Genomic DNA, 16229 nt, shown 5'->3' with positions numbered 1-16229 from the left:
GTTTGCAGATGACACAAAGCTGGGTGGGGGTGGGAATGGGAGCTGTGAGAAGGATGGAGAGAAGCACCAGTGTGATTTGGACAGGTTGAGTGAGTGGGCAAATGCAGTTTTATGTTAGACAACACAAAGTACTTCACAGGAGTACGAGTGTCCAACTTTGAGCAAAGACTAAAGGTATATCTTACTGAGAGTGAAAGATGCAGAGAGGTTGAAAGATTTCCTATGTTGAGAGTCTAGCAATTAAAGGTAAAGGAAATGAGGACACAAGGCCAGAGTTTTATGAAGATTACAGAATTGAAGGTTACAGAGATAGGGTGGGGTGGCCTTGGAAGAATCTTGAAGCAAAGATAAGAATTTTAGTTTCAGGTTCTTTTGGATTACAAAATAACTATAGTCTGGGTAATCACATCTAAACTAAATTTCAGTAAACCAATAAGTTATTTTACTCCACTGTACAGAAAAGTACCTGCTACAACTGATCATCTATTTTGCTACCCTTCAGACATTTTCCAAAATAGGTGAAATGCCATTCAAGTTAACAAAATATTAATCCCTGCAGCTAGTGCAGTCTAAAGTATGCATGTCAAAAATTTGTAAGTTGGTGGGAAAGGAAAGGCATGCAAGTAGTGAAGTGGCAGGTATATGGAATCCAATACTTTTGATCATATCAGAAGCATTACTGAAATTATCTCAATGTGGATGAGGACAAGATGAAATTCAGATAAAACACAGATTGCCGAAGCTCACATTTGAAGAATGGTTCCTCATAATGTGTCAAAAGCTGATGTCCAATGATCATTACCTGCCACGGGTCACCAACTTCCAAGAAAGGAAGAGAATATTATACAAGGGAACTAAAGAAAGGTTATACAAATCTTATATTTCTTTTAAAAATAAAGCAGTCGCTACCCCACCATGCCTTCCAGCAACATGAATGATAAAAGATGCACTCACCGTCTGTTCAGCGGCTTCTCCTACACTGTCATATTCAATAATAGCTTTATACAGTGTATTAAGTAAATGGGAAGCTCTTATTACATTCGGAGTGTCAGGTGGAACCTCTGCTACTCCTGTACTGAATACTCGTTGAAGCATCTTAAGTTGTGACAACCGAGGAGCCAGTTTCTCAAGTACTGCTGCTAGGGTAACCGTCTCATCTTTAAAACAAAAAGTACATAAAGCAATAAATGACAGAACTTTAAGAAAATGGGAGCAAGTGATAGGAAATTAGTACACCAAACTCCACAAAGGGATGAAATCTTGTGTGTACTGCCTTCAACAAAAGTGTATTCAATCCTATGAATGTGATGTAGAAACCAGGAGAAATTAAGTTAATGCTCAACAATAAGACTAATTAAAGTTTTGAGGTTAATAAAATACGTAAAGATGAAGACCAGACAGTGGCATACAATATTTGCATAGAATGCAATGAACTTAAATACTGCTGTCCGGAAACTGGACAGCATGGTTAACTGCATTATTTTACTCAGCATTCCCCCAATTTAATCATAAAGCATCGGACCACTGAATACCATTGGATGATCCTGTGGAAATTCTAATTGTTAGCACATTACTTTACCTGGCTCAGTCAGTCCACCTGTACAAATGCCACAAGCAGTCCAAGCTTACAACCACAAGAGAAGCAATGAGAAAATTAAATTTTAAAAAAATAATTTTTTTTTCTCTATTGCTCCTCTGCTTGATATTAAACTGCGATGTGGTGTTCCATAACAGAAACCAGTCTGTAACCATCATTATTCCTTCTCAAAATAACCCTTAACAACAATTCCAGCAATCCCAAGTACATGCTGCAACCTAAATAAAAAGAAAGATATTTGAGAGAAAGATTTCTGATCATAGAACAGAACATGATCTTATTTAATAATCCCTATTGGCCAAACTACTGATTCTCGATGGTGGTCATGCCTCAATTCAAGCAATAACCTATTTTTGAAAATGGCGATCAAGTACATGCCAAAACAGTTGTTGGATGCAATAGCATAAAAACATTAGCACATTTCACATAGAGAGTTGGGAAGACATCACCTTCCTTTTTTTGTTAGCTGAACAAACAGCAGTATTGGCAGTACCAAAATGCAAGGATAGTTTTCTTACTTAAGAACTTAAAACTGCAAAAGATCATCAACTGGGACTCTGCAACTTGTACATTATAATGCAAATACAAAACAAATCACCATATACTGAAGCAACCTATGTTTGGCTGTGGAAAATTGTCACTTTCATTTTAATAATAAGCACAATTTCAGGGAGTGATATACCATGGAAACAAGCCCTTTAATGCACTGAGAGGATGTGAACATCAAGCACCTTGTTAAACTAATCCCATTTTATTCCCCCCACATTCCTATCAACTCCCAACAGATTCTACCACAAGTACACGTTAGGGGCAATTAACCTACAAACCCATAGGTCTTAGGGATGTGGGAAGAAACTAGACACACAGGGAAAACACATATTGTCACTGGGAGAATGTGCAAACTCCACACATAGGGTGCCAGAGGTCAGAATTGAGCCTGGGTGACTGGAGACAGCAACTCTTTCAGTGGCGTAGCTGGTACTTTCATTATTCTGCACCAAATTTGATGAACATCTACTTTGCTGTTGGTCATATCCTGATGCCCCTCCAATGAAAATCATCCAGATTTTTGTTTTACATAAATGTTCATGGACTGGTGGACCCACTGCAATGTGCCTACCACCGAAACAGGTCTATGGCAGACGCAATCCATCTCCCTGGCCCTACACGCATCTCAGGAGCATCTGAACAATAAAGACATCTACGTTAGACTATTGTTTATTGACAACAGCTCTGCCTTCAATACGATCATTCCAAGCAAACTCATCTCCAAACTCCTAAAACCTGGGTCTCAACACCTCTCTTTGCAACTGGATCCTTGACTTCCTGACCAACAGATCGCAATCAGTAAGGATAGGCAGCAACACCTCTGCCACGATTATTCACAACTTGGGTGCCCCACAAGGCTGCATCCTCAACCCCCTACTCTACTCACTATACACTCATGACTGCATAGCCAGACTCTGTTCTAACTCCATCTACAAGTTTGCAGATGACATCACCGTGGTGGGCCGTATCTCAAATAACGATGAGTCGGAGTACAGGACGTCGAAAGAGCCAAGTGACATGGTGTCATGACAACAACCTTTCCCTCAATGTCAGCAAAAGAGCTGGCCGTTGACTTCAGGAAGGGGGGCAGCACACGTGCTCCTGTCTACATCAATGGTGCTGAGGTCAGGAGGGTTGAGGGTTGAGAGTTTCAAGTTCCTAGGAGTGAACGTCACCAATTGCCTGTCCTGGTCCAACCACGTTGACGCCACGGCCAAGAAAGCTCACCAGTGCCTCTACTCCTCAGGAGGCTAAAGAAATTTGGCATGTCCCCTTTGACCCTCATCAATTTTTAATTGATGCACCATAGAAAGCATCCTATCAGGATGCATCACGTCTTGGTGTGGCAACTGCTCTGCCCATGACCGCAAGGAACTGCAGAGAGTTGTGGACACAGCTCAGGACATCACGGAAACCAGCTTCCCTTCCATGGACTCTGTCCGTACTTCTCGCTGCCTCGGTAAAGCAGCCAGCATATTCAAAGATCCCTTCCACCCCATTCTCTCTTCTCCCCTCCCACCAGGCAGAAAAAGCCTGAAAGCACGTACCACCAGGCATGACAGCTCCTATCTCGCAATTATAAGATAGTTCTCTGGTACGATAAGATGGACTCTTGACCTCATAGTCAACCTTGTGTCCTTGCACCTTACTGTCTACCTTCACGGCACTTTCTCTGTACTGTAACACTTTATTCTGCACTCTGTTATTGTTTTACCTTGTACTACCTCAAAGCACTGTTGTAACGAATTAATCTGTATGGGTGGTATGCAAGACAAGATTTTCACTGTACCTCTGTATATGTGAGAATGATAAACCAATTTACCAAATAGTTATGAATTTAATGAAGAAAATAATATTTTCCCAAACATTACAAGCTAACCCAAAGTGTTTTAATATTTTCAAGATTTCAGATACCTTTAGTTATCATGCACTTCTCAATGCTGACAAGTTCTTCTTTGAAGTTAATAAAATATTTATACAGGGCCCACACAAAAGACTGATATGTTCGGAAGGGCGGCTCAGTAAACTTTCTCGATGTAGGTACAGCTCCAAGTGTATAACTTTCAGTGCTGTGCCCAATAACTTCATCCATGAATTTTTGGAGCCTGAAAACAACCTGTCCATATGCTGCTACCTGTTCCAATACTGCTCTCAGACAATTCTATGGAAAAGAAAAGGGAAATAAGTTAGAAGATGCACACACTTCATTCCCCATATTCTCTGGTCCAGTTTTGTTTTTGATTTACTAATTCGCTAGAATAAACAAATTCAGTAGAAGAACCCACATATTTAGGTGCATTTCTAGCAATGCCCACAAAAAAATTAAGAAATTAGGAAATTTAGAATTTGAATCAGAAATTTACAACACAGGAAGAGTCCATTCAGCCCATAACTTCCAAAAATGGAATCAAAATCAGATTTATTATTACTGTCCTATAAAACATGAAATTTGTTGTTTTGCAGCAGCAGTACAGTGCAAAGACATAAAAAACTATAAATTACAAAATAAATAAATAGTGCAGAAAAAGGAACAATGAGGTAGTGTTCATGGACCATTCAGAAATCTGAAGGCAGAGGGACAGAAGCTGTTCCTGAATCATTGAGTATAAGTCTCCAGGCTCCTGGATCTCCTCCCTGATAGTAGTAACAAGAAGAGAGCACGTCCCAGATGGTGAGGGTCCTTAATGATGGATGCTGCCTTCTTGAGGCACCGCCTCCTGAAGATGTCCTCGATGGCAGGGAGGGTTGTGCCCATGATGAAGCTGGCCAAGTCTACAACCCTCTGCAACCTCTTGCGATCCTGTGCCTTGAAGCCTCCATATCAGGCTGTGATGCAACCGGTCAGAATGCTCTCCACAGGTACATCTGTAGAAATTTGCAAGTCTTTGGTGACATACCAAATCTCCTCAAACTCGTAACGAGGTAGAGCTGCTGGCGTGCCTTTTTTGTGATTGCATCAATGTGTTGGGCCCAGGACAGATCCTCAGAGATGTTGACGCCCAGAAACTCGAAGCTGCTCATCCTTTCCACCGTTGAACCCTCAATGAAGACTGGTGTGTGTTCTCCCCACTTCCCCTTCCTGAAGTCCACAGTCAATTCCTCGGTCTTGCTGACAATGAGTGCGGGGTTGTTGTAGCAACATCACTCAACCAGCCGAGCTATCTCACTCCTGTACACCTCCTTGTTGCCATCTGAGATTTTACCAACAGCAGTGGTGTCATCTGCTTATTTATAAATGGTGTTTGAGCTGTGCTTAGCCACACAGTCATGAGTGTAGAGAGAGTAGGGCAGTGGGCCAAGCACGCATCCTTGAAGCGCACCTGTGTTCACTGTCAGCGAGGAAGAGATGTTATCACCAATCCGTACTGACTGTGGTCTCCCGATGAGGAAGTCGAGAATCCAGTTGCAGAGGGAGGTACAGAGACCCAGGTTTAGAAGCTCGGTGATTAATACTGATGGGATGACGGTATTGAATGCTGACCTGCAGCCTTATCTAGGTGTTATCTTGGTGCTCCAAAGCAGAGAGGAGAGCCATTGTGTTGACCCTGTATAATAGGAGAGTGGGTGCTATTAAGTTCACTTCCACTTCCCAGCTCCCAGATGCATAATCTTAAAGAACTTTTCAGGTACTACTTAATATTTCTACCACCCCTTAAAGCAACAAACTGAATAATTTACTGAAAAATAAAGATTTGCGCCATGATACACAGAGACTAATGAAATACTTTCTAAAGTTAAAACGCTTTACTTATACATCATCCCCTCATCCAGCAAACAGTGTAACTCAACATGCCACTCATCAGCAGTCTCAAGCTCCAAGGGGGACAGGAGCAACAAGGGAAAAAAAAGCTTCAGGCAAAATGCTGGAAAATCCCTCAATCATGCAATCTCCAGATGACAATCACTCATCCCAGATTACTAGACATTCCATAGTTAACACCTCACTTTAACCAAATTACTGTCCAATAAGAAACAGAAGCACAAAATCAATACAGCTATTCAGGCCAGATGTGCCAGTTATATCTTGGACAAAATGAGCAAATTTTATTCATGTTACGTGATAAGTAAGATACAAACACACACACAGACACACACACACACACACACAATTGAGTTAATTAGCAAAAGGCCATCAATCATACCAGTGCTTCAAGAAGAGGAGGGTGAGCTGCCTCAACAACTATCGCCTGGTAGCACTCACATCTACTGTGATGAAGTGCTTTGAGAGGTTGGTCATGGTTAGAATTAACTCCTGCCTGAGAGAGGATCTGGACCCACTGCAATTTGCCTACTGCCACAACAGGTCTACAGCAGATGCAATCTCACTGGCTCTCCACTCAGCTTTGGAGTACCTAGACAACAGCAAAACATACATCAGGCTACTGTTTACAGCTCAGCGTTCAACACCATCATCCCCTAAGTACTAACCAACAAGCTTCAAAACCTGGGCATCTGTACCTCCCTCTGCAACTGGATCTTCAACTTCCTTACCAGGAGACCACAGTCAGTGCAGATCAGAAGTAACATCTCCTCCTCGCTGACAATCAACACAGGAGTACCTCAAGGATGCGTGCTTAGCCCACTGCTCTACTCTCTCTACACTCATGACTGTGTGGCTAGGCAGAGCTCAAACACCATCTATAAATTCGCCAATGACACCACTGTGCTTGGTACAATCTCAGATGGCAATGAGTGAGATAGATCGGTTGGTTGTGTGGTGTCGCAACAACAATCTCACACTCAACGTCAGCAAAACCAAGGAATTGATTGTGGACTTCAGGAAGGGGAAGTGGGGAGAACACACACCAGTCCTCATTGAGGGGTCAGTGGCAGAAAGGGTGAGCAGCTTCAAATTCCTGGGTGTCTACATCTCAGAGGATCTATCTTGGGCCCAACACATTGATGCAATCATGAAGAAGGCACACCAGTGGCTCTACATCATTCGGAGTTTGAGGAGATTCGGTACGTCAAAGATTCTTGCAAATTTCTACAGAGGTACTGTGGAGAGCATTCTGACTGGTTTCATCACCGCCTGGTACGGAGGCTCCAATATGCATAATCGAAAGAGGCTGCAGAGGGTTGTAGACCTGGCCAGCTCCATCATGGGCACAACCCTCCCCGTCATTAAGGACATTTCAAGAGGTGGTGCCTCAAGAAAATGGCATCCATCGTTAAGGACCCTCACCACGAGGGACATGCCCTCTTCAGGTTAACACCATCAGAGAGGAGGTACAGGAGCCTGAAGACCACACTCAATAATTCAGGAACAGCTTCTTCTCCTCCGCTATCAGATTTCTGAACGGTCCATGAACCCATGAACACTACCTCGATATTCCTCTTCTTCACTATTTATGTATTTTTGTAACTTACAGTAATTTTTATGTCTTGCACGGTACTGCTGCCACAAAATAACAAATTTCACAACATATGTCAGCAATAATAAATCCGATTCTGATTCTTTAATTGCAACAAAATCTAGATAAAGATCAAAATCTAGATAAAAATCTAGATAAAATCAAAATAAAGATCAAAAAGTATACCGTACATAGATTTACTCAATAATGCATTGTACTTAAAAAGCTTTGAGATGCATTAACTTGATAAGGCACAAGAAAAACTATTACAGAAAATTAGATACTTGATAATCACACATACAAACAGTAGACACGAGACTGTACATTTTGAATTGGATTTTCAAAGCAGTGAAGCACCCTCTTGTCACTGAAATGGAAAAGCAGATTTCAGACAGCATTAAACTGGAGAGAAAAATAAAAGTTCTCATTCTTTTGTTCTTGAATAAAAGAGGACTTTTCAAAGCAAATTATTATTACTAGAAGTCTGAACCAGACCAGATATTTTTCAGTAGGGCTGGCTTGTTAATTTATAAACATAAACCAGGTAAAGTAGAATTAATCGTGAAATGCCAAGTTTAAATGTCATTCTTATCACTGATTCATATAGTTGCTGCATTGTGAACTCAGATTGTTTTTTGTCTACCTCACCATACCACAGGAGGGCCACTAACATTACAAGATCTGTTTTTTTTTAATTAATATCACTTCAAGACGGTCCTCTATATTTTACAACTGATCAAGTGTAGTCACTTTTGGAATTTATGTTATTCAGCTAATTTGCATATTGAAACAGCAATGTGATGATGAGCAGAGAACCTACTTATATCTGTTAATGTGAACTAAGGGATAAATGTTGTCCAAGGACTTTTTCTTCTTCAAAATAACATCATGTAGATTTTAATGCCCAACCAAGAGAAATACAGACCTGTTTAACATCTCATCTAAAAAAAAAGACACCTCCAACAGTGCAGCATTTCCTCTAACTAACAAGAGGATCATACTATTTTTTTCTGCTCCAAGTTCCGGAATAATTGTCTTCTGTTCCGATGCAAAGATATGCTTAAGCAGCTAGTCAACAACGAGTTAAACCAGGAAGGATAACTGCATCGGCAAAGGTACTTTTAAGTTAAATTACAAGGACAATTAACTTCCAACTGTTTAATCTCACCTTCTATTGCTTACTGTATATTATTTTCAATTTTATGTTTACGCATTTTTACAAAGGGCTTTTAAACCCACATAAATGTGCTAAAGGAACAGTCCTGTCAAATCAACAAAACAAATGAATGCATGTTATGTCTTCCACAGAATAATCAGAGTACATCATGCCCTGGCATTACAGGGACTCTTATACAAAGGTGACTTTTCAAAGTATTTATATACAAGGCTAAACTTTGGTCACTTTCAGTGAATGGCCCTATAATTTTCCTTCAAGGAAGAAGTTATTTACCTGGGTCAGATGAGCTACCATGATGTCAGTTCTCACTGATATTTTCCCATCATGCAATGTATACATGAAAAGTTTATTAACTCCTGACAGCAACCTATACACAAAAAAAAATAAGAGGTTAACATATAAACAATCTATTGTTGGACATTTTGACGATGCACATGGTGAAACTGATAAGAGAATTAAAACTTGCCCTGGATTCTATGGGCTCAAACCTTTCGGACCAGTCTTCCTTGTAGTACCTTGTCAAAGACCTTACTGATGTCTATGTACACTAAATCAACTGCAGTGCCCTCATCAATACATTTTGTTAAAACTTCAAAAAAAAATTCAACCAAATTGGTTAGGCAGGATCTTCTCCCTGCCATTTTGTTTGGACAGATCTGCTTTTGGAATAGACTTCTGCTTTGACAAAATATCTCCAGTGAGCCAGGGTTAAAAAAATGAAGCTCCACTCCAGAGATTTGAGCGGAAAATCCAGCAGAGAGGGAGTGCTGTATTGTTTGAAGAGCTGGTTTATAAACGAATTGTTATAATGAAGCCAATTCTGCTTTCTCAGGTGAACATAACATTCCACGACAAATTACAAGGCGGCAAATGCCTTAAGTATACTTACTTCTCAACCAACATCACTAAAACAGATGACTGGACATTACCTCAGCAACGTTTGTGGGGCATTGACATATACAAATTGCTTTCCATGTGCATTATATTAACAACGGCACTTAAAACTATCTCATTACTTGTAAAGCATTCGAGTGATATTAGAAGAGGTAATACATAAATGTTTCTTCATAAAGGCTTAGCCATCAATGATTCAGCACAAAACCAAGTCTTTCACTGTACCTAGGTACATATGACAATAATAAACCAATTTACAAGAGCAGCCAGATGTTAACATCAACTTAGACACAATGGAAAAGATGACACTGAAATTTCTTGGATGCCACTGAATGGACAACTAAAAAAACCGGAACATTTAATGCAGTAAAGAAAATGCAACAATCATGGCAGAGTTGTGCTGGGAAACAGCTGTACATAATGATTGCAGAAATTTAATCCACTCAGTCTCTTAACTCAACCTTCTTTTTGTCTGATGGCAATGGTTCTTTTTATCAAGGTTGGAACAACTGAACTACCTGTGTGCTTACCAGCAACCAGTGGAAAAGCTATTTAAACATTTAGAACAGCCATGTGATTATTACTAGACAATGAGATTTCTAGAAAATGAATCTCAAATTTAGTTGAACATTCAAAATCAATAAACTAACAACAGTTTGCAGAAACATAAAATCCCTGAAAGTAATAACTGGTACTTACCACAATGTTTCTCGTATAACTTGGGCTTCTGTAACAAGTGTTCTTTCATCTGAATAATATAGCGGATCAGAATTGTATAAGTGCTGCTCCCTAGGAGTTAGAAAATGTTAACAATGTCACCTATAAAGGATTCAAACTGTTTAACATAATAAATACAATCACCACTCTCGGTTATGTCAGCATTTCATTATATTATAGATTGTCTAGGAGGCAAGTATTAAAATGTAGTGGCAAATGCTTTCTTACCAGACAGCTGCTAAATTGGAATGTAGATGAAAGCTGTGACTAAACTTAGATGACTTGTTTGTCCAATATTGGGTGACCACGTGCTGCTCCAACCACAACTGTATTTCTGGTTCATTGACTAGGTCAAGAAGCAAATGCATTAAACCAGACAACTTTAGCCAATACGTTTGATTACTAATATTCTACCAAGAATAATTCTTCAGAATTGCAAACCAACATTTTGTAATGCTATGCACAAGATTAGTTCCTTCAATCAGCTTGTCCATGTCTGTTATTTTGGGCCCCCCATAAATATAACCCATTAAAAACACAAATTGGGATAGTTGGCAAGTTCCATGTAATCTTTTTCTCCATAAATATTATTTGAAAACATGAATGAATTCAATAATTTGTTTCACATTGTCCTTCCTATTGAATATAGCAATCGCAAGTGTAAGGAGCTCTCCACAATATTTTCAAATAACTATTTTTCCCACTTGAGACTGGGCAATGAAAGCCAGGACAGAATCCCAGCCAAGCTCAATTCTGTCCTTTACAGTCCCCACATATTCCATCTTGGATTTATCTTGGAACCCCATAAAAAAAAGGGGGAAACCACATGCCACTGTTCTAATACCCTTGTCTAGAATACACAGCTTGTATTCAACTCACCCACTCTAGATTGTGCATTTACTTAGTAATCAATGAGGAAGGCATTTTTTTTAAAAAGCAGTCAACCCAACTGAATCAATTACCGGCCTGAACACTAGACTTTTGCAAAATGTACCTTTTAAAGAGACATGGGGCCCTGTTTTCTTCATGTGTGCTTGTTCTTCTGGTGGTGTTTTATCAACCTGAATACCTGAGTCCTCTCTGCTCAGGGACTCTTGGAGGTCTTCTTCACTTTCTTCTTCGGACCATTCCTCAGAGTTAAACAAAATACATAAATATATATATCACAGAAATCATCGGTCTTATTCAGATCAGTTTTTTGTCATATACACCAGGGTGCAGTACAATTTCTTGCTCACATTAAGCTCACAGTATACATGGTAATAATAAATACAACAATAAATACAGCAACGAGCACAAACAAAATGGTATAAAGTACAGCAGTACAATCTGAAATAGTGCAAACAGAAATGCTTAAGTGATAATAATGGAATAACCGACACAGGTAAAAATTTAGATTCCGAAAATGTGGCAGCACCACTGGGAAGGGGACATGAACAGAGGTGATTGGTTCAGAAGTCTGACACCAGTGGGGAAGAAGCTGATCTAACTTCTGCCACTGAGGTGCAAGGGACAAAGCCAGCAGGAGATGGGGGGGACCTGCCTTGGTGGAACTTTGTTTGCCTTCTCAAAACAGGCGTGGAAGGCATTGAGCTCATCCAGTAGGGGAGAAGTGATAACATGGGGGTGAGAACAGTAGAGAAGAAAAAAAAATATGCAAAGTGTATAAAGTGACCAGAAGGTCAGACGTAAAGCACATTTATAAAGTAATCCAAGGTTTGAGAAAAAAGTAGCAAGATGGAGGAGTTTAGGGAGAGATTTCAAAAAAGCACAGCTCAACAAGCTTATTTTGCCCCAATGCTGGACAGAAAAGCAAAGGGTAGGTGGAAAGTCAGAGTCAGCAAATCAAGAGCAAGTATAGGAATTTTAACAAAGGGAAATTTCAGAGATCAGGTGAAGTGAAGGCATGAAAAGGTTTGAGGGTGATGCAGAAAATTTTGAAATTAAGGTGTTGGCTCAATGTGGCTGATGGCGATGCTTAACCTTGCCAGGCTGGTCTTACATACTTCTTAATAGCCACATCCGCACTGGCCTCAGCAGATCTCCAAGAACACATTTACCCCCAAATAAAATAGCACAAGAAGACCCACAATGAGGAGGAGAGAAAATAATTCCAGGTCAATTACTCACTGGAGTGTCTGGATAAGGGCCAATATCAATTTCTTCACCTTCCATCAGGTATTTCCCCCAGTCAAAATCATCATGTTTTACTGCAGAAAAACAGTACCTTCTAATGTGACAACTGCACTGACTGAAAAAGGCTTTAAGATAACAGTTAGACATCATACTTTGGCCTAACACAGCCCCCCCAAACCCCCCACCCGTCCCCTTACTGTGGCCTCATATGAATTTTCTCGTCACTTTGCCTACTTCAGGTATTTAGGCCCCATTCTTAATTATGCCCTTCCTTAATCCTTTGATGAATCTCTTGGGAACCCACATGAGAGATTGACTTTCAATCCATCAGCTGTGTAGCTCTTCCAACCTTCCCTTTGAAATTTTCTTCCAAAACTATAGCACTTTGCTGCCTTTCCCTCAGACTCCAAAGGATTCCCGAAAACCATCCACATGGACATCCTTTTAGTCTCCTCTGCTTAAACTCATCATGATATATTTGGTATATACATCCTCCCAAACAGAAGGTACGAAGGGAAGTTGTATAAATTGCAAGTTGCTGCAACTGTGAAATTCTGAAATAACATTATTAATCAAACTAACCTCTTTACAGAGAACTAGAGTCAAATCATGCACTTTAAACATTATTTAAATTTACACCATTGTAAGACCAATTGTCCGTAATAGGAATTGTAATAACAATTGTAATACAAATTACTTCATTGCAGCAGTTTTTTTAAACAAGTGGAAAAATGCAGAAGTCCATTTAGTAATAAAATTACAATGGAAATAAAGAAAAATATTTGGAAAAGAATATTTGGGAAAGCCCATAAGATTAAAATAATAACAGCAAGGATTAAAGAACATTAACAGGGAAGAAATATCATTCAGCAAGGACTCTCCTTTAAAAATGAGACTCCTCAAAAAAACAGGAAAGCAGGAATAAAAAAATCATACACAGGGGAAAAGTTATCTTGATTACAAAGGGACAATGTTCCATTCAGTACTTTTAAGAATAGTAAATCATCTAGTCCCAATTCAAAAGAATTTAGTATATGATAAAGCAAACATTTCTGATACATTTTAAAATGTGAAGCTTACTACTGTTTCTTCATTATCAATAAAGCCCCATTATAAGTTAAATTTCAATGGCTTTGCAAAGAGCAATATTTCCAGTGGTAATACAACATAGTAACAGCAGAAAAATAAAGTGAGATGAAATTGAATTTTTCAGGTTTGCATCATCACTGCAAAGTATTACTACAATCATATTTTAGATATCAATGAAATCATCCAGTGACTTCCTAAATTCACAGCACCTGACTGAAGCAGAACCTTCATTCTGACCCAGGCACAGCTTAGATAATGGAGTAATTCAAAAAGCGGCCCAAAATAGCCAAGGATACACAATGTTTTTCAGTTTTCTTCTCAATTTCTGATGCAAGTGCAGAGTTTATAACTAAAGTACTTCCTTCATATAAGACAGGAAGCAGAATACTACTGAAACAAAAATCAGAACATTCTGGAAAAAGCAGGCCAGAGAGCAGCTGTGGAGGAATGATGGAATGTTTCAGAGCTTGTGAGCACCCCCCCTCCCCCCCCCCACCACCTAGTCTGACAGAGGGTTATAGCTTTGAAATTGGGTTTTGCTCTTTCTTCCACTTCCTCTGGGTGGTTGGTTAGTTTAGTTTTCTTATTCTCTTGTTTAAATGAAATAAAGGTTAAACCAAACCTGCAGGTTGTGCATATCTAACTCAAAGCTGAAACGAAGGGTGATGAAATATTGATTTTTTAGTTATAACAAAAAATATTCACGGACTGACAAGGTGTATGTAAGCCAAACATCTGAAGTCTAGCCCACCAATTTGGAGCACAAGGACTGCAATTACTTTAGAAACAATCAAATGCTCGTGTAGCAGACTGTGGTGCAAATACAGTAAAAGTCCCTACAATTCACTATCCCTGACTATTCAGAAATCCTGATGGTTCAGCATCTGGCTCACCAGGTGACGTTTGTCCCATCCCCTTTCCATTCACAAAGGCTGCTGTTTTCATGCTCTGTTTCCACTTACCAGGGTGCCAGTTCCATACTCCCTTCCAACTTACCTGATTCACTGGATAATTTATCATAAAAAGAGTGTTGAGGTATTAATAGAAATAATATGCAATAGCCTGGAAAATCTAATAATCTAACATCACCAAAATCAAGGGTAGTGGATTATCAGAGTTTTACTGTTGATAGAAGGACTAATAAAATGACTCACCCTCTTCCTTCTTTCTTCGTTTCTCAGCATATTGAGAATTGGAAGGTGAATCAGAAAGGGCAAGCAAGAGAGATAATATTGCATAGTGTTCCTTAGTCTGCAAATAACATTGGTAAAATAAAGCTATTGCAAATAAATAGTTATTAAAACATCATCACAAAAAAAAACCTGAGGCCAAGACTCAAAAATTCCAGTGATAAGTTATTTTCAAGTTGATCAACTTTTAAAAATGTTAACACAAAATATTTAACAGAACTTGCTTTGTTTTCCCAAAATATATATAAATAATTAAATATATAAATAGATAACTAAATTTTCACACTCCCTTCTTTATACAATCTGTGGAAGGTTGATGCTAACAGTAGGACTTGCAATAAGAACAGCTGAACAGGGATTTTTTTGTTCTGCATGATCTTGCCTTTCAAAGTCCTCACTTCCTTTAAGTGACTGACATTTCATTGGATGCAGTTAGTTCACTCAGTTGTAACTATACAGCTGAGAGTCTCAACAGCAAATATATGTCCACATTCAGCGTTATATCCTTCACATCCATCAGGGCTTAATATCTTGTAATCAGAAATGATTACACATTATCTCTTCCAAGGTCACGATATCAATTCTGACCAATTGTTAACCAAACTGAGACCAATTACAACACAAAAAAAACCCAATCAGGAAATCAAAAAACTGCACATGCAGAAGGCCAGAAAATAGAAAAAACAGGAAGAGCTGGAAACACTGAAATGATCAGGCAACATCTCTGTAAAGAGAAACAAACAATTTATGAGGTCAAAGATCCTATGTCTTCAAACTGAAAGGGCAAAAGATCTCCCACACACAAAGCCATGCTGACTACCCTTAATCTACCCATGTCTTTCCAGATGGACCGAGCAATCATCAACGTAGGGGTGAAAGACCTTCAGGGTGGGGTTTCAGAATAGACTTGGAACAAGGACTGTTCCATGTAGCTGACAAAAAGACAGGCACAGCCAGGGCCTATGCGAGTACCCATGGCTACCCTTTGATCTGTAGAAAGTGAGAGGAATCGAAAGAGAAGCTGTTGAGGGTAAGGACAAGTTCTGCCACACTGATGAGAGAGTTAATGGTGGAGTATTAGTTAAGATATCTCTATTAGTCAGATGTACATCGAAACACAGTGAAATGCATCTTTTGCGTAGGGTGTTCTGGGGGCAGCCCGCAAGTGCCGCCACGCTTCCAGCACCAACATAGCATGCCCACAACTTCCAAACCCATACGTTTTTGGAATCTGGGAGGAAAGCGGAGCACCCGGAGGAAACCCACACAGACATGGGGAGAACGTACAAACTCCTTACAGACAGTGGCGGGAATTGAACCTGGGTTGCTGGCGCTGTAATAGCATTACGCTAACGACTATGCTACTGAGTTGGGTCATTGTTCAAGAAAGAAATGGAGGGAGGTATGAGGAAATGTCCAAAAGATGGTAGACAGCCTGTGCAATGTCAAGGTCAGTGCACCAGACCTCAGTGGCACCCCCTTTGTCAGCAAGCTTGATGACAAGGAAGCTTGATGGAATTGCTCTG

At 39.7% G+C, this 16229-nt stretch overlaps 1 protein-coding gene across 3 annotated transcripts in view; it reads right to left on the bottom strand.

Annotated features, from left to right (window-relative positions):
• tubgcp5 (tubulin, gamma complex associated protein 5) overlaps positions 1 to 16229 on the bottom strand; it is a 53934-nt gene that overhangs the window by 31784 nt on the left and 5921 nt on the right. For all 3 annotated transcript variants that reach the window (XR_007957178.1, XR_007957179.1, XM_052026595.1), the window contains exons 4-11: positions 14668 to 14764; positions 12419 to 12498; positions 11283 to 11418; positions 10517 to 10634; positions 10271 to 10360; positions 8951 to 9044; positions 4061 to 4307; positions 955 to 1157 (exon numbers count right to left, since the gene is read on the bottom strand). Coding sequence is in view for 1 of the 3 variants with exons in the window: in XM_052026595.1 (XP_051882555.1) it covers positions 955 to 1157; positions 4061 to 4307; positions 8951 to 9044; positions 10271 to 10360; positions 10517 to 10634; positions 11283 to 11418; positions 12419 to 12498; positions 14668 to 14764 (1065 nt within the window). In the remaining 2 variants the exon portion in view is untranslated. The remainder of the gene's footprint in view (positions 1 to 954; positions 1158 to 4060; positions 4308 to 8950; positions 9045 to 10270; positions 10361 to 10516; positions 10635 to 11282; positions 11419 to 12418; positions 12499 to 14667; positions 14765 to 16229) is intronic.

The sequence above is a fragment of the Pristis pectinata genome, chromosome 11 (genome assembly GCF_009764475.1).
Source record: "Pristis pectinata isolate sPriPec2 chromosome 11, sPriPec2.1.pri, whole genome shotgun sequence".
Classification (NCBI taxonomy): domain Eukaryota; kingdom Metazoa; phylum Chordata; class Chondrichthyes; order Rhinopristiformes; family Pristidae; genus Pristis; species Pristis pectinata.
This window is presented reverse-complemented; position numbering and strand designations above follow the sequence as displayed.